The sequence below is a fragment of the Gadus macrocephalus genome, chromosome 13 (genome assembly GCF_031168955.1).
Source record: "Gadus macrocephalus chromosome 13, ASM3116895v1".
Lineage (NCBI taxonomy): Eukaryota > Metazoa > Chordata > Actinopteri > Gadiformes > Gadidae > Gadus > Gadus macrocephalus.
The window spans coordinates 500,154-527,950 of record NC_082394.1 but is presented as its reverse complement, the minus strand read 5'-3'; the positions used below and the strand labels follow the sequence as shown (position 1 = coordinate 527,950).

Below are 27,797 nucleotides of genomic sequence, written 5' to 3'. Positions count from 1 at the left end.
AACATCTGAACGTCTGGTCACAGGCCACTAAAATAAACCTCATTCATCAATCAAAAAAGACATTCCAGCTTTCTCCCGCTAATGTGTCCCTCGCACACGAACACACACACACACACACACACACACACACACACACACACACACACACACACACACACACACACACAGGAAGCCTCCCCCGCCAAACACCACCTGTGTGTGTGAATCAGACCTCTCATCTGCTGTCAATCACCCAACCTGGGGAGAAACTTAAAATACATCTTAGCCAGACGTGAGTCAGCATGACTGTGATTGGCTGAACAAAGCCGCATGGGAAGTGGGCGTGTTTAACATACCTGGACAAGAACTCACCTGGTGCTTTGGCGGGGACGGGGATCCCGTCCGTCAACAGGCAGAGGAGCCAGCCAGCGTCGTGGGGGGGGGGGGGGGGGGGGGGTGTGAGCAGTGATGCTGAATCACACCTATTCTTATTCCTGGCCCCAGCGTCTGTCGCTGAGTCGGTGTGTTGACTCTGAGTCATGATGACTGCGCGTGGGAGTTTCACACCGTGCGTGTTTGTATCTGTGGGTTTAGGTTCGCTATGTTCTGGGTTAAGTCTGTCAGCACTTCAGGGATCTAACAGGTGGATCGTAATAAAGAATGTCTCCAATCAACAGGTTTTCATTTGGTTGGTTTTTGTACGACGACTTTGTGAGAAGTAGGTCTTCTCTGTGTGTCCGTTAAGTAAAATTGTACCAGAATAACCCTTTTCAAAATCCCTCGAAATCCTAGAGAATATTTTTCTCATAGCCACAAACTGTGAGGCATGAGAGTTATGTATGAGTCGACCTCCTCGCGGACATGCTTTGATGAAGGTCTGTAGCTCAGGCAGGATTTAGTTATTTTGAGAAAATGACTCCTAGTCATGTGCTAAACTCTGTTTCACATAACAGAGGCCCTGCCCTGGCCTCTTCATTTAATATTACCACAAAGCTAAATATACAGTTATAACCCTAAGCCTCTGCATGTGTGTGTGTGTGTGTGTGTGTGTGTGTGTGTGTGTGTGTGTGTGTGTGTGTGTGTGTGTGTGTGTGTGTGTGTGTGTGTGTGTGTGCATGCCTGCGTGTGTGTATTTGACTGTGCATACGTGCATGTGTGCATTCAAACCAGGTTGACCTATATAGGTTTAGCCGTCAAAACGTATAGCCAGCATCACTCTATCTGAACGCTCCCTGCTCTTAGCGGAGGAATAACAAGCTGGAGAACACATCGGTCTGACGGGGAGGAGCATTTGTCAGTTTGAACGTGACGACAGCTCAATTTGCCGGGTGGGGGTAGAGCTGGTTCTGCTCCCGGGCAGTGAACCCTGAGCCCCACATGTTGCTCCTGAAGCAGATGTTGGCGATGCTGGAGTCCAGCAGTGCCACGGCTATCAGAGACTCCTGGACCGCGCTCCTGGCTGGGGGAGGAAGATCAGATCATCACAGCTTTGGCCCCTCTCACCACAACTCGACCACCATACTCACAGAAACCTAAAGTAAATTGTATATAACTTGCACAGTGAGGGAACAGGGAGTCTTCATCAATATTTCTATACATTGTCTCCAGAGAACTCCACACCCATCCTATAAACTTTGAAAGAGTTGAAAGGTCACACAGATAAAAAAAAAAGCAAAGTGATTGATGATGCAAAGAAGTCCCAAGAGACACTTAGCAGACCGCTGTCTGTTGCCAGCTCACGCTCCACAACCTCCTTCACAGCTGAATTACGATGAAGTTCCAGAATGTACTTTGGGAGAGCTACTGCAGCCACACCTGAAGGCCTCGTCTGTTAACTCTGTTCTCTGCTAACCTTCTGCCTTCTGGCCTTGGCCGAGCGCTGTGCTGTAGTAGTTCCTCTCATTGATAAAACACTCACTAGAGGTTGGGGAGGGGGTCCAGTGGCTACAGCTAACTCATCTCAAAGTGATGCTGGACCAGAGTTCAGCCAACAGTTCGCCACGTCAGCACCGTTCGATATAGAGGAATAAAACCTTTGATAAATCATTTTGTATCGTTTGGTTGAGGAGCTGGCCAACTCAAAAGGTTTGAAGGCTGATCCGAGGCCGCACACCAAGGATCAGGTCTGAGGTGAGAGCGGACGGGGTGTTGGCTACGAGGAACACCTCAGCCAATAACAGAAAATAGAGACACAGGTTTATATGAACTGGATGGTTACCAGACCTCAGAGCAGGGTTACCGTCTGCATCCCCTCGGTAGGAAGAGGGGTTGGTTATCCTCACGAATCCCTCCACGCCGGAGCGCCCGCTCTCATCCTCCCGTTGAGGAGAGTCTCCCTGACAGCAGCTGCTGCGCTGTCAGTGATCTTTAGATCCTTTGATTGCCAGGATAAAATCATTTTCTGACATGTTAGTGAAGTGATTATGGATATAAATACCTATAGATGCATACATTTATATATAACATAGTGGTTTAAATATAATTGCATGTGATAACAACTCATAATAACATCTTCTTCGGGATGAGTTCAAAGAGAGAGAGAGAGACAGAACAAAACCGAGACTTAACCAACCTTAAGCTAATAGTTGGAGTTTAACCCAAGCTTAACCCTCCTTCATCTAAAACCTCATCTTCACTGCCTGTCCAGCGGCAATGTCTTAACCGTTTCAATAAGTGAGCAGTTACATGAAATAACATGCCACCAAGTACAGCCTTCATTTACATGTGGAGGAAAAGCTTGAATAGGATCCACACACACTTCTGATAACACGGAGATCATCTCCTTTATCAAAGGCAGCCGTCTGGCTGAAGTGACAACAATTAAAACATCACACTGCTGCTTCCGATCCCAAGAGTAATCTACTACATGTGTTCTTCATAATGATAGCTAGGTTTTCAAACACATGTAATAACTTGCAATAAATGATATGCAGCAACAGCAAAGCTGTGGGCAAAATATGAAATATGAGCACCCACCCACACATAAGAACAAATATTCAGCACACACACACACACACACACACACACACACACACACACACACACACACACACACACACACACACACACACACACAGTGCAAACACACACACAAACAAAAATTGTATTAAAGGCCTAAGACTCATAATCCAGTGAGACCATCTTCAAGCGATTACGGAACTCCTCAGACCTCTTCTTCTCTGTCGGTTGTTAGTTGGGTGTCCAGACCATCTGGAACACACGTGACAACACAAGCGCCCAAGTGAGACACGCTACACATCCAGGTCCAGCTCACAGCTGCCTGTCTTTGGGCGCACACACAGACACTTAATTTGTTGCGGTGAAAGAGCGACTCTCAATGGTTATGGGTAATTAGGTTAATGTGTCTAGTCATCACATTGCAGGAAGTGACTCGGCCCCGAAGGAAGAGACGCCATTAAGATCTCGGGAGGATAATGGATGCATCTGGAACGTAGAATCTGGATCTGTCTCGGATCTAAATAACCACACTCAACTGAATCATAGCAAGTGAATGCAGCTGGGGGTACACACCTCTAGAGACGCCGACAGAGCCCACGCGTTAAGCCACGAGGGCAGTACAGCGATCCGGGAGTTAAGGTCAGCTCTACCGGTTAACAGCACACACATCCAGAGCTCTGCTGGCACAACGCTGTGGGCAGAGGGAGGTTAGGGGGGAGGTTAGGGGGGCGGTCTGTGGAGGCGGAGCTCACCCTCTGCCCCCCAACTCAGGACCGCGGCCTCGTCCCGTCCTGGGAGGACAAGGCCGCTCTGAAACACGGACACCTGGAACATATAACGTTTTGGAAATATTGTCTGATTGATCAAAAGGCCAACTCCAACCGCTGAAAAGCATTCAGCGGGAGAACATTAGGAATAAGGTGGACCCAGCGGCCCTACTGTGTTCTAGCAGAACGTCTGGCAGGAGACGGACAGGGCCTGGGGCGGTGAACCAAAACCGTGTTGTTCCTGTTTGGTTACAGAGATGTTCTACCGGAGAACGGCAATTTACACGTGGACGAGGCTTTCAACAAGGGTACGATGTTGACTTGAAACATTTTTAATACAAGGATTATACGACGATATGAAACACTGAGATCGAATCCGTTCATCCCGGGGGACAGGGCCCAGCGGGACTCTGATGACAGGTCAAAGGTCATCTTCTACAGTGGGAGGTGGAGCATTTACCCTCACGATGATGTGGACCTAATGAGACATTATGACAGCTAATGTGATCCGATAAGATATGTTCATTCGGATTATGATATTATTAGGTCTAGATCTTTTATGCAGTTTAAGATAGAGCAGAGATTGGATGACCGCCTCGTCCTTCAGACCAGAGGTAGGTTCCCCTCGCCTGCCCCCATCCTGTCAGACAGACAGACAGACATCTCCTGCACACCTATGGGGATATGCAGGTGTGCCGCTGTCGACTGTGATCTATAACAGGTACAGGATATGGTGTGTGTGTGTGTGTGTGTGTGTGTATTGATTCATGTGTGTGTCTGTGTATGTGTATGTGTTTGTGAATGTTTGTGTGCCCGTATATATGTTTGTGAATGTATGTGTGTGTGTGTGTTTGTGTGTGTGTCAATGGATTCATGTGCGTGTCCGTGCATGTGTGTTTGTGAATGTGTGTGTGTGTGTGTGTGTGTGTGTGTGTGTGTGTGTGTGTGTGTGTGTGTGTGTGTGTGTGTGTGTGTGTGTGTGTGTGTCCATGCATCTGTGAATGTGAAAGTATATATGTGTGTGTGTGTGTGTGTGTGTGTGTGTGTGTGTGTGTGTGTGTGTGTGTGTGTGTGTGTGTGTGTGTGTGTGTGTGTGTGTGTGTGTGTGTCTGTACTTGTACGTGCGTGCGTGTGCGCGTGTGTGGTTAGATGCTGCATTTCCCCTCCATCTGCACACAGGATCAGTTTAAAGCTAAACCGCAGCATTCCCAGTGTCTTGTTAGCCGGCCTCCTTGATGAATGCGGACGTCCAGAAGAGACTAATACCAGAGATGGATTCCCTCCAGATGGGATTGGTGGGTGATAAGCCTGAACCCATGGCTGCGGGTTCACCTCCTCTCCTCAACCTATTTCTTTATCATACGGTTTGTTTGCTGGGCTGAGGGCTGTCACTCAGTGTGTAACACACATTTCTAATATCATTCTCAAATGTTATTTATAGAAGCGACAGAAGGATTTCGAAGATAATAAAAATACTACTACTACTCTGTTAACGGTATTATTATTATTATTATTATTATTATTATTATTATTATTATTATTATTATTATTATGATATTAATGATGATACTAATCATCATTATCATTAACCTCGCCACAGCATCATCGTCCTCATCACCACCATTATCATCATATCCAAATTAAGCACAATTTCGACTACTAATTCCAACTCTAACTGCCATTATATAATGCTGCCTATGTTATTATTTATTCCACTAATTTGTCATGAATTGCTTCCAGGTGTCATTATGCTGACCTCCAACTTAAAGCAAGATGATGAGGACCAAAATGAGATTGCAGTTGCCATGGAAACTAAATACAGGGTCATTCCATTGAGTCGAAGGCTGCCAAAACGATGTTAACAAATGTGTCACATTCTTCTCCTCAAAGGACTAATATTATATGTGTCTTCATCGTGTCTGTAACTTTGTCATTCTTATGCCAAACTCAATAGCCTTATACGCATTACTGGGGTACACAGATTGTCGTGCCTTCTATGCGCGATAGTGTCAAACTATTTAACGTAGGCTACACTACACATTTGGTGTAAATTGCTTTGTTGATTTGCGTAATCTGAGTCTGCGTGCTAGACACAATCCGCACTGCGCGCCGACACCTTCAAGACCCCATTAGTGGTCATTACAAGGGACCAGTATCCACCTCGGTCTGCAGCCTAGTCAGAGGCATCCACCCCACCAGCATCCACCCACCAGCATCCACCCACCAGCATCCACCCACCAGCATCCACCCCACCAGCATCCACCCACCAGCATCCACCCCACCAGCATCCACCAGCATCCACCCACCAGCATCCACCCACCAGCATCCACCCACCAGCATCCATCCACCAGCATCCACCCCACCAGCATCCACCCACCAGCATCCACCCACCAGCATCCACCCCAGCATCCACCCCACCAGCATCCACCCACCAGCATCCACCCCACCAGCATCCACCCCACCAGCATCCACCAGCATCCACCCACCAGCATCCACCAGCATCCACCCACCAGCATCCACCAGCATCCACCAGCATCCACCCCAGCATCCACCCCACCAGCATCCACCCACCAGCATCCACCCACCAGCATCCACCCACCAGCATCCACCCCACCAGCATCCACCAGCATCCACCCACCAGCATCCACCCACCAGCATCCACCCCACCAGCATCCACCCACCAGCATCCACCCCACCAGCATCCACCCACCAGCATCCACCCACCAGCATCCACCCACCAGCATCCACCAGCATCCACCCACCAGCATCCACCAGCATCCACCAGCATCCACACCAGCATCCACCCACCAGCATCCACCCACCAGCATCCACCCCACCAGCATCCACCCACCAGCATCCACCCCACCAGCATCCACCAGCATCCACCCACCAGCATCCACCCACCAGCATCCACCCCACCAGCATCCACCCACCAGCATCCACCCCACCAGCATCCACCCACCAGCATCCACCCACCAGCATCCACCCACCAGCATCCACCCACCAGCATCCACCCACCAGCATCCACCAGCATCCACCCACCAGCATCCACCCCACCAGCATCCACCCCACCAGCATCCACCCACCAGCATCCACCCCACCAGCATCCACCCACCAGCATCCACCCACCAGCATCCACCCACCAGCATCCACCCCACCAGCATCCACCAGCATCCACCCACCAGCATCCACCCCACCAGCATCCACCCACCAGCATCCACCCACCAGCATCCACCCCACCAGCATCCACCAGCATCCACCAGCATCCACCCACCAGCATCCACCCACCAGCATCCACCCAACCAGCATCCACCCACCAGCATCCACCCCACCAGCATCCACCCACCAGCATCCACCAGCATCCACCCACCAGCATCCACCCACCAGCATCCACCCCACCAGCATCCACCAGCATCCACCAGCATCCACCCACCAGCATCCACCCACCAGCATCCACCCACCAGCATCCACCAGCATCCACCAGCATCCACCCACCAGCATCCACCCACCAGCATCCACCCACCAGCATCCACCCACCAGCATCCACCAGCATCCACCCCACCAGCATCCACCCACCAGCATCCACCCACCAGCATCCACCCACCAGCATCCACCCACCAGCATCCACCCACCAGCATCCACCAGCATCCACCCACCAGCATCCACCCACCAGCATCCACCCCACCAGCATCCACCAGCATCCACCAGCATCCACCCACCAGCATCCACCCACCAGCATCCACCCACCAGCATCCACCCACCAGCATCCACCAGCATCCACCCCACCAGCATCCACCCACCAGCATCCACCCACCAGCATCCACCCACCAGCATCCACCCACCAGCATCCACCCACCAGCATCCACCAGCATCCACCCCACCAGCATCCACCCACCAGCATCCACCCCACCAGCATCCACCCACCAGCATCCACCCACCAGCATCCACCCCAGCATCCACCCACCAGCATCCACCCACCAGCATCCACCCACCAGCATCCACCCACCAGCATCCACCCCACCAGCATCCACCCCAGCATCCACCCACCAGCATCCACCCCACCAGCATCCACCCACCAGCATCCACCCACCAGCATCCACCCACCAGCATCCACCAGCATCCACCCCACCAGCATCCACCCACCAGCATCCACCCACCAGCATCCACCCCACCAGCATCCACCCCACCAGCATCCACCAGCATCCACCAGCATCCACCCCACCAGCATCCACCCACCAGCATCCACCAGCATCCACCCACCAGCATCCACCCCACCAGCATCCACCCCACCAGCATCCACCAGCATCCACCAGCATCCACCCCACCAGCATCCACCCACCAGCATCCACCAGCATCCACCCACCAGCATCCACCCCACCAGCATCCACCCCACCAGCATCCACCAGCATCCACCCCACCAGCATCCACCAGCACCCCCACCAGCATCCATCCACCAGCATCCACCCCACCAGCATCCACCCACCAGCATCCACCCACCAGCATCCACCCACCAGCATCCACCCCACCAGCATCCACCCACCAGCATCCACCCCACCAGCATCCACCCACCAGCATCCACCCCACCAGCATCCACCCACCAGCATCCACCCACCAGCATCCACCCACCAGCATCCACCCCACCAGCATCCACCCCACCAGCATCCACCCACCAGCATCCACCAGCATCCACCCCACCAGCATCCACCCACCAGCATCCACCCACCAGCATCCACCCCACCAGCATCCACCCACCAGCATCCACCCCACCAGCATCCACCCACCAGCATCCACCCCACCAGCATCCACCCACCAGCATCCACCCACCAGCATCCACCCCACCAGCATCCACCCCACCAGCATCCACCCACCAGCATCCACCCCACCAGCATCCACCAGCATCCACCCCACCAGCATCCACCCCACCAGCATCCATCCACCAGCATCCACCCCACCAGCATCCACCAGCATCCACCCCACCAGCATCCACCCCACCAGCATCCATCCACCAGCATCCACCCCACCAGCATCCACCCACCAGCATCCACCCACCAGCATCCACCCCACCAGCATCCACCCCACCAGCATCCACCCACCAGCATCCCCAGTCACAGACCCAGCAAAATGTTTGTGATATGTATGTTTGGAGATTTGCTGAAGTTCATTATATGTATAAACATGTGATTTATAATCTAATGTTATGGTTTTCTACATGTTAATTATTATGTGGATGCTTCCAGTATTTATTATACCATAATAGTGCAGGTGTAGAAGAAGCTTGGCAGGGAACAGATGTCTATGTGCTGCTCTCAAAAATAGGGCCATACCTAATCTTCTTTGCCGACATCGCAAGAACCGCTCCAGATATGGAGTTTGAGAGTGAGGTAAGACCTCACCTTGCTCATAGTAAAGGACTAACTACTTTCTCGTTGTTATATATGTTGTTAGAGCATATCTTTTTGACATCACTGCTCTGGTATCACTTATGGTACAGTTTAATTTATCAGGATCATTAGCATTTTAGTACTCTGTTTTTCCATTGTAAGTGTTACATTTGACCTACCAATGTATTTAAACAGCCTTTTTATTAATCTAACTGATTATCTTTCTTGTCTTTATTCCTTTCTTTCAGGTCATGAATGCCTACATGCAGCTACTGGTGCGAGACTTTAATGTGAAGTCAACCGACAGGGCTATGGCAATCGACACATTCGAGATGTCCAACATATGGAAAAGAAAACAACCGAAAGTGAAGGTTAGGGAAAGCTTTTCCTGCTCCAATACTGAACTGATGTGTCTGTACAAAGTTATGAACTCCATAAATAATTTGAACTTTTTATTCTTTTAGCTGGATCCACACATGTACAAGTACATCCTTGGGATCATCAACGAGAACCACCACTGGAAACTCACTGTAAGTCAAATCTCGCGGCATACATGAAGTCATAAATTACTCTTACGATCCTTTCTTTTATTTTACATACTTATATTCAGTAAAGTCTACTTGCCATAAAGTAAGTGGTCAATTCCAGTGTTGCCATGTGTATGTGTAGGTGATTTGCAGTGTGACTTTTAGTAGCATAGATCTCCGCTAATGTCTTTTCATATTATTAAAAAAAATAAAGGTCATGATCCCATCACAAAAAAAGGCTCTCTTACTCGATCCTCTTGGGGAATCCAGTACCGACATAAATAGGTGCAAAGATGTAACAAGGTAAGCTGAGATTTTGCTCTTGGATTTCTATTGGGACGTTCATACAGAGTGTATAGCAATCCACTACAGTTACTTTTCATATATTTCAGAGCCTTCATGAGACTTAGGGGGATCAATGTGTCCAGATGGGGATGCGACACAGTCCCACACCCTCGTCAGACTGACAGTACCTCCTGCGGGCCCTTTGTATTGAAAGTAAGTGTTAGGGGATGGGCCAACTATGATTGAAATAAAATTAACACTTTGTCTGTCAGTGACAATGTATCCAAAGCCAATGTCATTCTTAATGGTAACATAACAATAATTTGTCACATTTAGATCAAAATATTAATTTGTCTTAACTTGTGCTTTTTTCCAGTTTGCTGAATGTATCCTTAAAGGTGAAAACTGCAAATTTAATACATCAAGAAAAGGTGTAGGGGAAATGCGAAGGGCAATCGCAACTGCTCTCCTTGAGAATACTGGTAACTATTTCCCCCATGAAAATATGTAGTTATAATTCTCTTTTTAGGGCTGCTTTGCAAAGACAATGTAATATAGAGCAACTGTTACAGTTAATTTAGGTCATTATGAGGAACATAATGACCTAAAGTCATGATCTTTTATTAGATGACCTGACTGAGGTGTGCCACCAATGTGGACAGACAGACAATCCAGAAACAGACGAGGACGTACAATGGGTAAGACATTTTTGTTTTGACAAGTCATCATTTATTATATATATACCTTTATTTTCAATCAGATGAACAGTATTGTCAGTGTTAATAGCACAGGAGTTGGTGCCACTTACCAAATTACCAAAACTACTTACCAAGTATGAACATTTCAACTGAACATTTCACCGTTCACCTGTGAACGGTGCCAACGCTGGTATCATCAGAGCTGTGCAAAACCTATGATGGAATCGCCACACCTCTGTCTAGCCTGTAACACAGACAGGACAGCCAGGAGAGAGAGAGAGGGCACTGGCACGCTCGGTGGGAGTGGTGGGCGTGACATACTGTACATCAGTGTACCAAGTAGCTTTTGTTGATTTTCTATATATTGTACTTATTTTGTATTTATTGTAGTTGGTTTGGCTTTTTGTTTTTTGTTTTTATATATGTTGCTCTAAGAAATTGTTTATATTTGTTTTAATTGTGTTAATAAATGTTTTGTTCTGAATGTTTGAATTGTGTTAACAAATGTTTTGTTCTCAATGTCAGTGTAAAGTCTACTTCCAGCTCACACCCTCGATCACGCCACCAATCCCTTGAATGCAACTCACTCCTCAGATCACATCACCGCAATTCTAGTCACCCGTGCACGCACATCACTCCCTCTAATTAGTTCAGTTCAGTGCACCCTTTCCTTTGTGAGGCATTGTTTGTTTTCACCACAACCATACTGTGCCTTTTTTTAATGTTACCTATATATAATGGATTCCCCGCGCATCGACCTGTTTGCCTGACTAACGGAGTCTCCGACTCCTAGCCTGCTCCCTGCCTGGACTTCGCCTACCCATCAAATGTCCTGTGCATGACCCCCTGCCTGTCCCTTGACCCATCTCCAGCCTCCTCCTTGGGAATTGTGTTAATAAACATTCTATTATGCTCTGCGCTTGAAACCTATTCTTGGCATCCTTCGTATTCATTACAGTCAGGTTAAGTTGTTTACATGTTGCTTGGCAACGCGCTACGCCCTGACAACTGTTGGCAGATTAACTGTATTTACTAAATAATAAAACCACATATTGCTTCGATAAGTGAATAAATTAAAACAATAGACACGTATTAAGCGGAGTTATGTATAGGGAACAGTTAGCTCAAGAGAAATAAAGATATAAAGGTGAACAATGACCTTGGGTGTCTTGAAAGGCGCCTCTAAATGAAATGTATTATTATTATTAACAAGAGCCAGACAAAGTGACCAGTTGGCTATAGCCAGCCAGGCCTACGTTAAAGATAAACAAATGAAAGTTACTGTATTTCTGTATTTTTCCCGTTTTTCCTCCTCTTCTTTTGTTCTCTTCCTCCCCATGGGCGCCAGAGTGTTTAGGTTTCTTTGACATTGTGATGTGCAAATAGATAGCTTTCTCCTCTCCGGTCAGAATGGCGCTCTTTTATTTTACATGTTATGTTGTCTAATATTTATTTATTGACTAAGTAATATAAACATTGAAGTTGAAGTTAGATGAATACAGTATGCAAAAAAATAAAATAAAAAAGACTTATTTTTGGCGCCCCCTACCGATGGATGGGCCCTTAGCATTTGCCTACACTGCGGGCCGGCCCTGCCCACCCCCCCTCCCCGCCAAATGTCCCCTGTTGTGACTACACGTCTGAAATTTCTACAGTCACATCCAGTGACCTAACGATGTAAGCCCAAAAAATTTGAAGTGTCTCAGACTTTGCAAACAGGAAATAGGAGGGGGGGTTGTAATGGCAGGCTAAATTGCCTGCCAGAATACAACCCCCCCTCCGCCAAATGTCCCCTGTTTGAAGACGATGTGTTCGTCTTCAAACTTACAATCTAAAATATGCCATCGCTTTCTGTGATAAGTTGCTCAACTTGTGATGTTGTGATAGAATATAAACACTAATTTAGACCGATATTGTCAGAAGGAAGAGCGCCTCGAACTAAATGAAAGTATGGGGCGTTGACAATAAGCGAATGCGCGTTCACGCGAAGGGGGGTCGTAATATGCAGGGGGGTCGACATTCGGCACAACACCAGCCTGCTTACATTTCTAATGTAAGCAGCATCCTTTGTTTGGTTAGCGTTCATTTCCCTACGGATCTAGGTGGAATGAGACTTCTGATCCCATTCCGTGCATTCCTATAATGTACAAGGCAGCGTCTTGCTGTGGCGGGGTCTATTAGCTTAATAAGCAGTCTGCCCGGCCCTTGTTATGATCTGCGCCCTGACCAAACAGCGGCGAGCTGGCGGGGGGGGGGGGGGCGATCGCCTCCGCTGGCTTATTCTGGATTCCCCACATTAGGCTTTGTTTTCTTAAAGCTTTTTTCCGTAGGTATAGTCGTAGACATGGACCGTGTTGCGCTAGAGTGAGGTTTCGAATCAGATATTATATATTAGCAGCTTGTGCTTGTGCGTTAGCTCTGCCTGGCGCGGAGGCCCGCTGAGAGCAATGCATTTAGATCATGTCCATCTGAGCAGGGCGCCCCCAAAACAAATACAAACCACATGTGGGAGCTCAGGAATGGGCGCCTCTGTCTTCTCCTACTTGCTGCAAGTTTTATCATTTGAGCTCTGCACCCAATATAGGAAAAATCTGTTTTCCATTGTTATGGATCTAGGCCCGTAAATCCCCCAAGGACCGACCACTGGGAAAAAATATCTCAATAAACCCCTGGCTCGGGCCATGAAGAAGCTAAATGGGGACCCTGTCGATTTGGGTGATGATTGCTGGTTTGAAGATTTGTTTAAATATTTTTAAGAAGAGTGTTTTTTTATTTGGTTTACAGGGTGGGAGGGCATCCTTCATTCTTAAGTGTGTGTGTGTGTGTGTGTGTGTGTGTGTGTGTGTGTGTCCGCTCCCGATGAACGGAGACGTGTCGTCCACGCGTCCGCCAGCGGGTGGTGCTCTGCTCGACACACACACACACACACACACTCACACTCACACTCACACTCACACTCACACTCACACTCACACTCACACTCACACTCACTCTCTCTCTCTCTCTCTCTCTCTCTCTCTCTCTCTCTCTCTCTCTCTCTCTCTCTCTCTCTCTCTCTCTCTCTCTCTCTCTCGGCACCCAACTGTACAGAGCGAGACAGAAGCAGAGAGAAACAGCAGGACTTGTGTGTTTTTAACGTTTTGCGTTTAACCGTCCACACTTGGAATCGGGTGCGTCGGGCCTCTGGGTTGCGTGCGTAATATCGGCAGTGCGGGTTCCCCTAATCCTGAATTTGCGACTCATCCTCGGTGGAATGATGGATAACTTATTGATGCTTAACCTGGGACTTTTATTCCTCATTATCGCTACGCCGTTTTCGTCAATCGGTGAGTAGGACTACACTTGTTACTGATAGTCCCACGCGCGTTATTACAGGTGGATTCGCACTCAGGTGGAGGAGACTCGAGCTTTTGTCTGGGGTACTGCGAGTTCACATGCCGTGGGTCGGGGAAACCTTCATTAGGATATCAAGTACAACTTTGAGGTATTTATTGACTTCTAAGGAAATACAAATTGCCTAAAACGTACTTTCCGTGTTGTTATTTCACCGCAGCCACCTCGTCCAGTGAGGACGCGCCTCGGAGGAGGGAGATGGTCACCGCCACTCTGAGCGCCTTCCCGAAGACCCTGAGCGACCCCGCCAAGGGCCTAGGGGACGCCGGGTGCCCGGGTCCCACCTCCTCGGGTCCCACACTGGACCGGTCCTCTGCGGGTCCCCGCAGACGCGCCAAGAGGTGTACCTGCTACTCGTACAAGGACAAGGAGTGCGTTTATTACTGCCACTTGGACATCATTTGGATCAACACGCCAGAGTAAGTCCGGCACACTTGTTGAACATGAGTTAGCCTATGCCATGGCTTATGTGTATAGTAGCGGTAGAGGTGGAGCAGGGCGTCCAGGGTTCGATCCCGCGTTACATCCCGGGGTCGAACCCGGGCTCGTCCGCTCCGAGGCACTGCCGGGGTGGGTCGCGGAGCAGAGCCGTGCAGCCGCCATGTCGGTGACTTAACGAGGTGCTACCTTCATGTTTTACACCCCGGTGCCGTCCCGGGACGAGCTGGGCTGGGAGTCAACGCGCCATAAATACATCTGTTTAACTAACTTTTGTTTATTTTGTATAAACTTGAAATATGTCCAATTGCTTGACTTTATGGAGTTTAATTTTATCAGCCCTTAGTTCAATTCCTTTTATGTAAATATTTTCGTTCACAATATATATAGCCTTATGTTTATGTATATATATATATATATATATATATATATGAGAAATAACACTAATAACACACATCGTTTCAGGCTGAAAATTAGATAATGTATGGGCCTGATCAATTATAATTTGTATTATTACTTTCATTGTTATTTATAGTTTTATTGTAAATAGTATTAGGCAAAATAGTAATATATGTATTCTTATTAATTGATAGCCTATTGAGGAAACTATTGACAAAAAGTGAGCTCCGTGATATTCGAGGAATTAAAGAAGTAAAAGAACGAAATGACCTATTTTTACTGTAGATTCCTGAGTTTATTTGGCTCCTCTATCTGACTACCCAGCCCTGCAGAGCTATGCGTAAATAATTGATTTTGTACCACTGGTGGAAATGTCCGTGACGGATGTGCTTCGGGGCATTTACCTCTCGACCCACTCTCACGTCTTGATATGGACCAGACTCGCGCCATGCTTTGCTTACATGCTTTTCTACTCCAAACTTGCTGAGATCCTACTTTATAAAAGTGTTTTGATTTTGCCTCGTCAAACAAACGTTCTTAATGATACAAAGAATACCCTCAGAGAAACAAGATCCAACTGGAGTAAAACCAATTACGATCGAGTTGTGTGATGTATAAAAAACAAAACGCGTAAACAATCTGTGAAATGTAAACAATGAAAATTAAAAACTTGTTTGGAAATAGAAACGTTGACCCAACCTTTCAGGATTAATTAAAAGGCATTCCATCATTGTGCGTCTCGGGGCTGACTGATGCCAGTCTGCGAGATCACAGCTGGTCTCTTTAGAGTTTAGATCCTTTGTTCCAACACCGGTTTGGCCCCAGAGGGCCCCGGTAGCTGGTTCTTTAGTCTCTCCGATGAGGAGCCATGGCCCCATGTCCGCCCACCATGGGGCCTCTTCCGTGAGCTACAGTCGGACCACATTGGAGCGGCCATACCACCGCACCCACCTCCCTGGTCCCCCTCATAGGTCCGAGCCCCTCATCCAGACCTGGAGCCCCTCTGAGGCAGGTCTGAGGGGTACAGTGACGGACGGGGAGCAGGCACGGCTCTCTGCCTGGCTCCTGGGGGGGGCCCTCTGGTATTGATCACCCTCCATGCTGTGGTGGCTCACCAGTATTGATCACCCGTCACACTGTGATGCTAATCAGGTCACGGATTCCTGAGATCTGGCGGAGGTAACCCATGTCAACCGGTTCCTTTGTGGGTGTGTATGATGGTGACATCACTCTTTGTCGTCTGAAGAGATGCAGGCCGTAACATCAGAGAGCTGGGCCGTACTGGCGCAGAAACACATTCTGTAGGGAACGCTTTCAGGCTAATGGTTGTAATCCAACGCACACTGCCAGAACCTATTTCCTTTTAACTACTCTTGACTTCTAAGGCGCTTGAAACTGTGGTTTACCAATCAATACTTTGCAGGTTATGTTCTGGAGTGAAACTGTTGCATCGTGTCACCACACGCCATGGCCGGGAAAATCTGTGATTCATTTATTGCTTTTCATTGGGGAAGAGAGTGTTCTCTGCTTTGTGAAAGTGATTTCATAATCATACTTCCTTTGCCCGCTGACATGCCCCGTAAATATTGCGGCAAACTTTGATGCAACCACGCGTGATTGGTCCATTTCAGAGGATTGTTTTGATGATAATAAAACAAACTTCTGTATGCAACAAAGTAGCACATAAAATATATACAAAGGGCTGCAACTGTGAGTGGCTGCTTTGGGATTAATAGTTTCTCCTGGGAAGTTAAGGTACCACTTCACATCTTAAGTTATTTAACACCCTAGCCCCCACACTTATTTTATGGCATATTCATGTTCTTGCAGGAAGCAATGTCTGTAGATTAGAGCAAACACATAAATGTATATATATATGGTAAATGAGTCTTGATGGCAACAGACGACTGTAACTTACATCAGCAGTCAATTACACAGTTTGCCTGCAGTGTGTGTGTGTGTGGTGTTTGGGTGTCTGCGTGTCTGCGTGCATGCATGTGTGCGTCCGTGTGTGTGTGTGTGTGTGTGTACATGCCTGTGACCGAGTGTGTTGGAAGATTGTGGTTGTGTTGGAACAGGCTGCCCTCTGAACTTCTAATACGTGTGAGGCTACAAATATAATTTTGTGCACCCGAAACTAAATATGAAACGTTGGTAACTGTAGAAAAAAATGTAGAATGCTTGTAGATGCTTAGTAGTATGAAGCGACGGTGAAAGCCTAAAGGCCTGATCCACAAGCATCTGTTGAAGCTTATTTAATCAACAGAATTGTCCAGCGCTGACATCATCCTTTCATCCTTAAAAAATAAATCGATAAAGACAAGGGCTGATTGTGTATGGACCCCCCCAAATATACCCCTAGTGTAATGGGGCACCACCTAATCTCTGTCCTGTAGTCCCTCTCACTTTGGATAAAGGACACAAGCGTTCTGACCAGAGGTCTTGGTGAAGTCTGGCCACTCACAACACTGAGAGTGCACTCACACTAGGCCATCTGGCCGTGGCCGTTGGCCATCGCAACTGTGGCCTGGCCACGGTAGGCTCTTGTACATATGTCATCACGTCGTAACACGTCATCACCAAGCGTCCGCTGCATGGACCATAATAAAGTCTGCCGCCAGTCAGAGTTTTAACAACAATGGACAACAACACAGAGAACACAGTTCGCACTTTGCTGAGTCTGTTGCTTATTTGGAGCCGTTGTCAGATAGAGCCCACTCTCACTTGAACTGCTTGACGCCATATTTACCGTTTAATGGGAAAGAAGGCTCGTCGCCTTTATTATGTCCATGGTCGTCGCATGGACTATACGTCATCCAGCTCAGGTTGCGTAGCCGTGCGTGTGCGCGTGTCGGCTCATTAGCATCTGTACCATGGCGGCCCGTACCGTAGCTGCAGACCTCTCCCAAGTGGCCAAGTTGGCCTGGCCTGGCCAGACTGGCCACACTCACACTGGCAGATTTCAGCACGATTAGGTGTGAAAACGGCCACGGCCAGATGGCCTAGTGCAGGGATGGGCAACTTTCATGATAAAGAGGGCCACATTTTTCATCATAACCATCGGAGGGCCACATGACTGCACACTTCAACTAAACGTGAGCTGACAGAAGCTACACAATTTTGAATTTGGTAGATATGATTTCCTGTATTCTGGTGCATTTTGGGGATGGCCACTACCTAAAAAATCATCCAGAATCATAACCTATGTACGGTATGTTAATTGAACCAACATACATTCATTTCATGTTTTCCATGCTCAAACAGCCACATGAATGGTCAGTATTTGTATCAGTGCAAAGGGCTCACATACATCATCATTCAATGAAGTCAAAAAACTGAAAAACAGTGGCCCAACATTAAGTGCAACAACTCAATGAACTCAAACCCAACAAGCAGTTGTTGTAGTAGTTGTAGTGGCGACTTAAGTGGATATCTTTAATGACTGATATCGCTTCTAAGCAAACTAGACGCATGGGTTTGCCTTCGAATTCTATGAATTATTCTCATCTTTCTTGACCGAGTTTTCTGTAACTTTTTTTTATTATTATGTGCGGGCCTGACTGAGTGAGGATGCGGGCCGCACTGAGTGAGGATGCGGCCCGTGGGCCGCCAGTTGCCCATCCCTGGCCTAGTGTGAGTGCGCCCTGAACCAATAAGGTATCTGGTAGAAGGAGATTAGCTGAGACAGGTCGGGTAGAAGAGGCCGTTAGCCCAGTGGTGGAGCCTTGCTGGACTGCGCTCTGGCCGATACCATAGCCAGGTAGGATCTGGTCCGGTGAGGACCTGAGTGAACCCAGACGGTACACAGGAGATTGACTGATGTCACAGGGTCATGATTGGCCGCTGGGGCTCCCCTGTCACCCTGGACGGTCCCCGTGGTGGTGGCTGGCAGGGGGCTGAACAGACAGACAGCTCAGTACCTGAGGTCTGGACCGGTGCCTCTGTTGGGGAGGGGGTCAGCGGGGGGGGGGGGGGGGGGGGGGGGAATTGGAATCGGGCGTTTTGGAAAACTCGTTGATGATGGCTATCGGAGGACATCGGAGCGGGTTGCGTTGGCGGACGAGGGACTCGATGTCCCCGGACGATGTCCAGCGTCCCACTGCCAGTGGGACGCTGGACATCGTCCGTTACACAGGTTAAAACGCGACTCTAGTGACTGTTAAACTGTCTCATCTACGGGTCTGAGATCAATCACACCATGTAGCATGAGATCTTTACAATGCCATCCTCACTGATAGGGCATGGTATATGCCCTATCATGGTGATATGGCATTCTTGAACCATCTCCGGATTGAATGATTTGTTGGCTGATTCGATTTCCTTCTGAAATGACACGGGACTGGGGACCCTGGCAGACAGACAGTTAGCAGGGCACTAAGTGACCCTGGCAGACAGACAGTTAGCAGGGCACTAAGTGACACTGGCAGACAGACAGTTAGCAGGGCACTAAGTGACCCTGGCAGACAGACAGACAGTTAGCAGGGCACAAAGTGACCCTGGCAGACAGACAGTTAGCAGGGCACTAAGCGACCCTGGCAGACAGACAGACAGTTAGCAGGGCACTAAGTGACCCTGGCAGACAGACAGTTAGCAGGGCACTAAGTGACCCTGGCAGACAGACAGTTAGCAGGGCACTAAGTGACCCTGGCAGACAGACAGACAGTTAGCAGGGCACAAAGTGACCCTGGCAGACAGACAGTTAGCAGGGCACTAAGTGACCCTGGCAGACAGACAGTTAGCAGGGCACTAATGCGGGGTGGCGTGAATGTGGAGACGCCCCTTCGAATCCATTTGTTGCCCGGTAACATGACCCAAATGTTTCCATGCTGCAGCCCCCCCTAACTTTTAATAACATGTTAATCATTCTTGCCCATCATCATTCTCAGCATCTTAATCATTGAGTCCCAGAGAAAGGACCAAGTTACTTTAAGTCGGGTTGGAGTCCCGGGTTGGAGTCCCGACGTGGGTACCAGAGAGACAGTCGATCTGATCTTAAATACTACTATACTATTCTATACTTTCTAAAATGCTTTTTTAACTTTGCCTTTATTTTCTTTATATTTTACTCATATTTTCTTTTACCTATGTTTTATTGTAAGACAATGTTCTATGTGAAGCACTTTGAGTGTGCCTCGTGTATGAGAAGTGTTTTATAAATACAGTTGCCTTGCCACGCTAACCGTCGGTCGGTGATGTGTCTCCTCCACAGACGCCTGGTGCCGTACGGCATGTCAGGCTCCCAGGGGCCACGGCGGCTGGGGCGGTCCGCCCCCACCGAGGGGGGGCGGTCAGCCCGCACCGAGGGGGGGCGGCGGGGCGCGGAGCCGCAGCCGCAGCGCTGTGCGTGTGCGCTGGAGAGCGACGGCGTGTGCGGACGATTCTGCGTGATCCGGTAGGAACACAGGAACCGCCCGGGGCGACAAAGAACCAGCTGCATCAAGATAAACAATCAGACTGACTTCCCAACTGACTGTTTATCTTAATGCAGTTGATTCTAAAGCAGTTTGCCAACTGCATGTGTGACTGACTGTTTACCTTAATGCAGTTGATTCTAAAGCAGTCACAACTGTGTGTGACTGACTTTTTATTTAACAGTTTATTCTAATGCAGTTGGCAAACTGTGTGTGTGACTGACTGTTTATCTGAAAGCAGTTGATTCTAATTCAGTTGGCAAACTTAGAATCAACTGGGTTCAAATAAAAAGGCAGTCACTGTGTGCGGGGACTGAGTTTTTGCTATTTCCATAGCAAGATGATGATGTCATGATGTTTTCATTCGCGTGTCCTTGTTTAAGTTATGTAAATGCAGATATTTAAAGAGCGTATGTAGATGTGAGGATGGTCACCAGATGTGTGCGTAGCGTGTAATGTTGACATCTTGTAACTTCCAGGCAGGGTGGCCCGTCCCCGGCCTCAACTGAAGAGTAGCCAGCGAGGACCCCCGGCCGCCAGAGGGCGCTGGGGAGTCAGACAGAGGCTCCAGTGACTTCAGCCTCACGGATCACGCGCCGCAAAACAGAAGAACCAGCGGCGAGGATTAAAGTTTTGTATTAGAACTGTGTGGGGGAGGAACACAGAAACATTTCTCAAAGAAGGAGACAAACATATCTTGTTTGTGCCTCAACTTGTCGACTGCCCTGTCATTACAGAGATGAGTCCACGACAGGGAATGTCTCCACCCCAGCCTCTCAAGGTAGTGAACTTAAAGGTTCAGGAAGGTGGTACCAGGATATGGATCCTTAGTGATCTGGGCAGTGGGTGGACTATTTCACTACCTTCTCCTCAGCCCCCTCCTCCTCGTCCACCTCCTCGTCCTCCTCCTCCTCTTCCTGTCCCAGCCCGAGCCACAGAAGACTTTAAGCTCCATGTTACCCGGAGACACTTACGGTTTGCCCCTCCCCATCCCTCAGAGACACAGAACTCCGGCTTGGCGCTCACTGGCATGACACAAGCTACCGTGATGCTACCGCTCAGATGACATCGTTAGCCTCCATGGATCCTGTTCGCCGGACTACTTCTTCATCTCTCTCGTCTGGAATTCAATCCCTGAAGATCCATTCCACATTTTGAACAGTGTTGAAATTATTTGAAAGGGAAATTGCAATTTTTTTATATTGAGGATGAATTTACAGGTCTTACTCAGAAAATTTGAATATCGTGCAAAAGTTCATTTATTTCAGTAATTCAACTTAAAAGGCCAAACTAATACATTATGTAGACTCATTACATGCAAAGTGAGATATTCCAAGCCTTAATTTGTTATAATTTTGAAGAATATTGCTCACAATTTATGAAAACCCCAAATTCAGAATCTCAGAAAATTAGAATATTGTGAAAAGGTTCCATATTGTAGGCTCAAAGTGTCACATTCGAATCAGCTAATTAATCCAAAACACCTGAAAATAGTTCCTGAGCCTTTAAATGGTCTCTCAGGCTGCTTCAGTAGGATTCACAATCATGGGGAAGACTGCTGACCTGACAGTTGTGCAGAAAACCGTCATTGACACCCTCCACAAGGAGGGAAAGCCTCAGAAGGTAATTGCACAAGAAGTTGGATGTTCGCAAAGTGCTGTATCAAAGCACATTAATAGAAAGTTAAGTGGAAGGGCAAAGTGTGGAAGAAAAAGGTGCACAAACAGCAGGGATGACCGCAGCCTGGAGAGGATTGTAAGCAAAAGGCCTTTCAAAAGTGTTGGAGAGCTTCACAAGGACTGGACTGAGGCTGGGGTGAGTGTATCAAGAGCCACCACACACAGACAAATCTGTGAAATGGGCTTTAAATGTCGTATTCCACTTGTCAAGCCGCTCCTGAACAAAAAACAACGTCAGAAGCGTCTTACCTGCAGGGCTATTGAAAATAATTACTGGTCTGTTGCTCAATGGTCCAAAGTCCTCTTTTCGGATGAGAGCAAATTTTGCAGCTCAATTGGAAACCAAGGTCCCAGTGTCTGGAGAAAGATTGGAGAGGCACAGAATGCAAGATGCTTGAAGTCCAGTGTGAAGTTTCCACAGTCTGTGTTGGTTTGGGGAGGCATGTCATCTGCTGGTGTTGGTCCACTGTGTTTTATTAAGACCGGAGTCAACGCAGCCGTCTTCCAGGACATTTTAGAGCACTTCATGCTTTCTTCAGCGGACCATCTTTATGGGGATGCTGACTTCCTTTTCAAGCAGGACTTGGCACCTGCTCACACTGCCAAACTACAAAAACCTGGTTCAATGACCATGGGATTACTGTCCTTGATTGGCCAGCAAACTCGCCTGACCTGAACCCCATAGAGAATCTATGGGGCATTGCCAAGAGAAAGATGAAAGACATGAGACCGAACAATGCCAAACAGCTGAAGGCCGCTATTGAAGCACCCTGGTCACCATAACACCTCAGCAGGGCCACAGGCGGATAGCATCCATGCCACGCCGCATTGAGGCAGTAATTCATGCAAAAGGGGCCCAAAACGAGTACAGAGTACATTTGCATGATTATACTTTTCACAGGGCCAACATTTCTTTATTTAAAATCCTTTTTTTATTGATTTCATGTAATATTCTAATTTTCTGAGATTTTGAATTTTGGGTTTTCATAAGATGTAAACCATAATCTTCAAAATTATAACAAATAAAGGCTTGGAATATTATTATTTTGGGGGGATTTTTGTACAAATACATGTTAAGATGGCAACAGTACAGCTATATATTTTTTTTTTATTCAGAGTGTTGCTGTGCCGACATGTCTAGGAAAGCAAGTCTAAAAGTCTAAAGCAAAAGATGTTAGTTCAACATGTACTGATTAATTTTACAGATTAATATGTAACATCAGCATCTTCATGTCATGGTTATAACTCATACAGAAAAGGCTAGAAATTATTTATATTTTGAGGTCTGCTTTTACAAAGAGGGAATTTGTCGTGGTACTATAAATAAGTAAATACAAGATCAAAAATACTAATCACGAGTTTGACTTGTTTTTGTGGCATTTTAAGTTTTTTGGACAAGGCAAGGACACAGCGTATTATGTTTGTTGTTGAAAAGCCAGACAAAGAGTTACTTTATGAACGGGTCCTTGTTAAGCAGGAGTACATTATATATGTTATTAGTTCAATATTTCAAAAATATTGAATACATTATAGTTCTCTATAGGTAATTTATATAGTTTGTTTTCCTTCGGTCCTTCTGTTGAAAGTGAATCCTAAGAATTGTATAAGAATTATTTAGGGCCAGTAAGAGGATCTATCCTCTCATTTGCATATGTGCAATATTGTAAGATGTGATATTATCTATCTATCATGAAGTCGGACGAGTTCCGGATGACATTTAATAATAAAAAAGAAAAGAAAAACTCAAACCCTTCCTGACCGGTTTCCTTCTTCTAAATAGTTTTTGCACATGCAGTAGAAAGAAAAACACAATACAAATACACGTGTGTGAAACAGACTGCAGTGTCCTATCCTGATATTATATACCATTATGTTTTTTCACTCCAATCACATCACAAACAGACCCCTATTCACTGCCCCTGCGGTTCTGGAGGTCCCATCTTATGTGTGAGGTAGAAGATAACACCTCCTTAAAGATCCCAGAAGAGAGTGTAGGAGATGCAGCAGTGAAAAGCGGATAGCACCTCCTAACCTTCTCCCCCACCGGCACAGGGCTTTGATGGGGAGTGACCACATTGACACTGGTCTGCGTGACGAGAAAACGTACACAAACCCTGGTTTGCCTCTCTGCCAAATTCTCCATCTTGAATGGAAAAATACCATGAATATATTAGACTTATATAAGCTGTTGATGTATCCCTTTCACTGGCCCCGCTCACTGATGCCTTTGAAAGCCAATGTCTGGTTTACAGTATGCGCGGTCCTTTGTGTTGAATGCTCTGTCCTCCCACATGAGGGAGGCAGATTGGACCGTCTCTCAGAAGGTCCGGTGGTTTGACCTCGCACTGGTTTCAGTTCTTTGTGGTTCTGGCCTCATCCGGTTTGGGCAGCGTTGTTTGAAGGCTTGTCTTCTCACCACGTGTCGTCTTCGGCTCCGTTTCCTGTCCCCAGGCACCTGAGGTGTGCCTTGACCTTGACCGACACCAGACCCTCTCCAGAGTGTGTGTGAGGAGCAACTATCACCCAGGAATGGGAGGAAAGCTCTGCCATGAAGTGTCGCAGTGCAAGCCACTGCATAATATTCAGTCCTCATTCAGTCCTCAGTAACTCAGTAGAGAGGATTCTTTGCAGCCGGTTCGGCACAACACCGGACTCCCTGGGGGCTGTGTGATGATAATGCATGGACCGCAATATTATTGGCATTCTCTCATTCAACAGCTATCAAATAATTTGACCAAACTTCAATAGTGGTTTCACTGGGAATAGCTCCAGTTGATGCTTTGGAGTGTTCCCTTAGTGGCGTCTGAGGGTTTTCTCTCTGGATGTCTTCAATGTAAGAAAAGTGAAACCCCGCTGAATGGGTTCCATGGTGGTGTAGCCACGGGTTCCATGGCGGTGATTCATCCTGGTCTGGATGGTCACCAACACGCCAACAACTGTTCAGCCGTCCTGTCATCTGTAACTTAAGAAGCAACGTTGAGGATTAAAGCATGTCTGATTCGGCATCATGATTTAATAGCTGCAAAATTGGGATTCAACGGAAATTCGACTGCAAGCTTGTTTTGCCAGAATGAGGACTCAAGTTACATAAGAAACACAATTGTGTTAACAAAACAATGCGGTGTTGTCAAGCTCAACATTTCATGGCACGTCATAGCTGAATATAATGTCAGGGAGCTGACTAATGTGTACGGTTTATTACATTATGAGTGCCCTGCCATTCTGTCAAACAGGACGCGCTCCGGATCAGAAGCCTTCACTTCCTCTATCGTCCATCGATGCATATCGTACAGACATGGAGACCACCCCGTACTTTAGTACTGGGGTGGTCTCCATGGCAGCATCTTAAGTCCAAGGTTCCTAGAACCCCCTCCCATAGAACACGTTCATGAGGATGAACGGCTTGAAGACCACGACACCACTGATGCGCTCGCTTCATCCCAGAGGAAAGCCGTGTTGTTATCATGTTCCATCGCGAACATCATAACAACATCGCAACTAACAACAACTGAACAAAAAAAACGCCTTTTGAAGTAAATCAAGTCAATTGTTGGCCGCCTCCCACCAAACACCCGACATAAATCTGTAGATCGCCTCAAGCTTGCACCGGAACATGAATCAACCGCGGGTGACAGAGGCTCAGAGGAATCTCTTCCACATGCATGCAGCACTTTGCTTTACTTGTTTTTTCCCGTTCCCATGTCTAAGCCCATGAATTAAAGATTCAACACCACAAATAAACACACGCATCCACACTCACACACACGCACACACACACAAACAGAGACACAACCCTGCAAAGGCACTAACAAACACACAGCCTTTGCCATAACACTCCCGTGGTAACCACACTCAACACACACGCCAACCCACAGTTCTACTGTCATGTTCATGGACTTCAGGATTCTACTGAACAGGACCTTCAGCAGCCCTGGGTTCAAGGCCACTTCCCAGACTCATTTCCAAGAGCCACTTCCTAGAGCCACTTCCTAGAGCCACTACCAAGTGCCACTTCCGAAGGCCACTTCCCAATGCCACTTCCAAGAGCCACTTCCCAGAGACACTTCCCAGGACCACCTCCTGGGTCACTTACTGAGCCACTTCCCTTGCATGGGAAGTTGATGCAATTCACAACTGACGGCCCGGGAAATGGCTCTGAACAGTGGCCACGGTAGTGGGAGCACGGTGTGAGGTCCGACCGGGTCGGAGCTCTGCATACCTTTGATTCCCTCTGGGGACACCAATAGGTCCGGTGCGCATATTGAAGTGGACTATTATAAAATAGAATATTTAATATTGAATGATATGCAAGCTGACATGCAAATGACACACACACACACACACACACACACACACACACACACACACACACACACACACACACACACACACACACACACACACACACACACACACACACACACACACACACACACACACACACACTGTGGTAACCATACAACACAGACATGGTCAAGGAGTGAGAGGTGGTTTGGTTATTTTTGCGTTAACACGAAGTGGCCTTGTCATAACCATGAAAGTTGTGCACCATTTAGCCTCTCCCAGTTGGTTAGGCAGGATGCTTCCACTAGGTAACAGTTTCCAGTCCACTCTGACTGGGGTGGCCAGTATGTGACGCTGACCAGCGTAGCTCAGCTGGCTGGTTGCCGTGAGTGGTCGAGTATCGATGGGAAGATTTCTGCAAGAGGTTCTTGCTGGCCGCCATTTTTCTCTGCCCAGAGCTGGGTCTGTCTGAAGGTCTGTAAGGCCCGGCAGTATATGATGGAAGGAGGAAAATGGAGAGCAGCAGTCTTGGAGAGGTGCCTGAGAACCATCCAAGTCCAGCAGTTAGGATAAAAAATGTACGTGAGCTTCAACGCATCTGCGTCTGCTGCCAGCAAGACAGGAGCCTCTAGATGAGCTGATGAAAAACAAAGTGCTCTCTAGATGAGGGGATGAGAGTGAGGGGATGAGGGTGAGAGGATGAGGAGTGAGGGGATAGGACCAGAGAGCTTCCCAACAGCCAACCACAGGCTGACATGTCGGCACGCCTCTTCAGACCAAAGACCAGACCAGACCAGAGACCAGACCAAAGACCAGACCAGACCAAAGACCAAAGACCAGAGACCAAAGACCAGACCAGAGACCAGAGACCAGACCAGAGATCAGGCCAGAGACCAGACCGGAGACCAGAGACCAGCCCAGAGACCAGCCCAGAGACCAGAACAGAGACCAGAAACCAGAGACCAGACCAGAAACCAGAGACCAGAGACCAGAGACCAGACCAGAGACCAGAGACCAGAGACCAGAGCACAGACCAGAGGCCAGCCCAGAGACCAGACCACGGACCAGCAACCAGACCAGAGACCAGAGGGAGGGGTCAAGGCCAGAGCCGACCTGTGGCTCTGAAGTGGGCGTGGCGTCTCTGGACCAATTGGATGCCGTCCTCATGAGGAACACATGGTTCCCAGAGGCGGCGGGATCAAGAGCACCGCCTCACTCAGGTCAGCCAATAAAATACAAAAAATACATGAACCTTTCTAAAAACAAAGACATTTATCAATCTAAAAGTATAAGGGAAAATATGTTGGCACATGGTTCTGAAAACCAAGTTCTGAAACGTCTGTCTCTGTGTAAACGAGTGCTCTGAACAGCTGGCGCCTGGAAATGGAACAGCGTTGTTGTAGCATTGTAAAGGCTAACCCATGATATGTATCAGATCTGCGAGATGGCGGCGTGCACATGCGCCGCTCGGTCCACAGGGGGCAGAGCGCGACGGGAGGGCGGACCCAGGGACCCTTGAGTGGTGAGGCCGTTCCACGACTAGCAGGGAGCCTTGCTGGAGTCCTGTTTTATAAAATTGTATCATTGTGTTATTTCTA

The 27,797-nt window shown here is 47.9% G+C and overlaps 3 protein-coding genes across 5 annotated transcripts in view; all 3 read left to right on the top strand.

The window, feature by feature from the left end:
- The window catches only part of znf831 (zinc finger protein 831), an 8,669-nt gene extending 8,147 nt beyond the window's left edge, over positions 1 to 522 (top strand). The window contains exon 4 of the mRNA XM_060069834.1: positions 484 to 522. Within this exon, the coding sequence (XP_059925817.1) occupies positions 484 to 522 (39 nt within the window). The remainder of the gene's footprint in view (positions 1 to 483) is intronic.
- An 8,382-nt stretch (positions 523 to 8,904) lies between these two features.
- On the top strand, positions 8,905 to 10,725 carry LOC132471262 (uncharacterized). Of its 3 annotated transcripts, XM_060070417.1 has the most exons (7): positions 8,908 to 9,085; positions 9,334 to 9,456; positions 9,550 to 9,615; positions 9,827 to 9,915; positions 10,005 to 10,110; positions 10,274 to 10,379; positions 10,525 to 10,725. In XM_060070417.1, the coding sequence occupies exons 1-7, from the start codon at positions 9,068 to 9,070 to the stop codon at positions 10,659 to 10,661; spliced, it is 645 nt and encodes a 214-aa protein (XP_059926400.1). In that variant the 5' UTR covers positions 8,908 to 9,067; the 3' UTR covers positions 10,662 to 10,725. The 3 variants fall into 3 exon arrangements, with proteins under 3 accessions (XP_059926402.1, XP_059926401.1, XP_059926400.1); XM_060070418.1 differs by having other exon boundaries at positions 8,906 to 9,085; positions 10,274 to 10,725; XM_060070419.1 differs by lacking the exons at positions 10,274 to 10,379; positions 10,525 to 10,725 and having other exon boundaries at positions 8,905 to 9,085; positions 10,005 to 10,263.
- A 2,758-nt stretch (positions 10,726 to 13,483) lies between these two features.
- On the top strand, positions 13,484 to 20,253 carry LOC132471133 (endothelin-3). Its single transcript, XM_060070215.1, has 3 exons — positions 13,484 to 13,921; positions 14,149 to 14,407; positions 20,035 to 20,253. Exons 1-3 carry the CDS (start codon positions 13,849 to 13,851, stop codon positions 20,219 to 20,221), a joined length of 519 nt encoding a protein of 172 aa, XP_059926198.1. The 5' UTR covers positions 13,484 to 13,848; the 3' UTR covers positions 20,222 to 20,253.
- Positions 20,254 to 27,797: the final 7,544 nt, after the last annotated feature.

What these genes read in the sequence shown, in the direction of transcription:
- LOC132471133 (XM_060070215.1), top strand. Translation starts at nt 13,849, where the DNA reads ATGATGGATAACTTATTGATGCTTAACCTGGGACTTTTATTCCTCATT. An exon ending in TACGCCGTTTTCGTCAATCG is followed by an intron (nt 13,922 to 14,148) that starts GTGAGTAGGACT and finishes ATTTCACCGCAG; the next exon opens with CCACCTCGTCCAGTGAGGAC. An exon ending in ATTTGGATCAACACGCCAGA is followed by an intron (nt 14,408 to 20,034) that starts GTAAGTCCGGCA and finishes TCTCCTCCACAG; the next exon opens with ACGCCTGGTGCCGTACGGCA.
- LOC132471262 (XM_060070417.1), top strand. An exon ending in ACCACCACTGGAAACTCACT is followed by an intron (nt 9,616 to 9,826) that starts GTAAGTCAAATC and finishes AAAAAAATAAAG; the next exon opens with GTCATGATCCCATCACAAAA. An exon ending in GCGGGCCCTTTGTATTGAAA is followed by an intron (nt 10,111 to 10,273) that starts GTAAGTGTTAGG and finishes GCTTTTTTCCAG; the next exon opens with TTTGCTGAATGTATCCTTAA.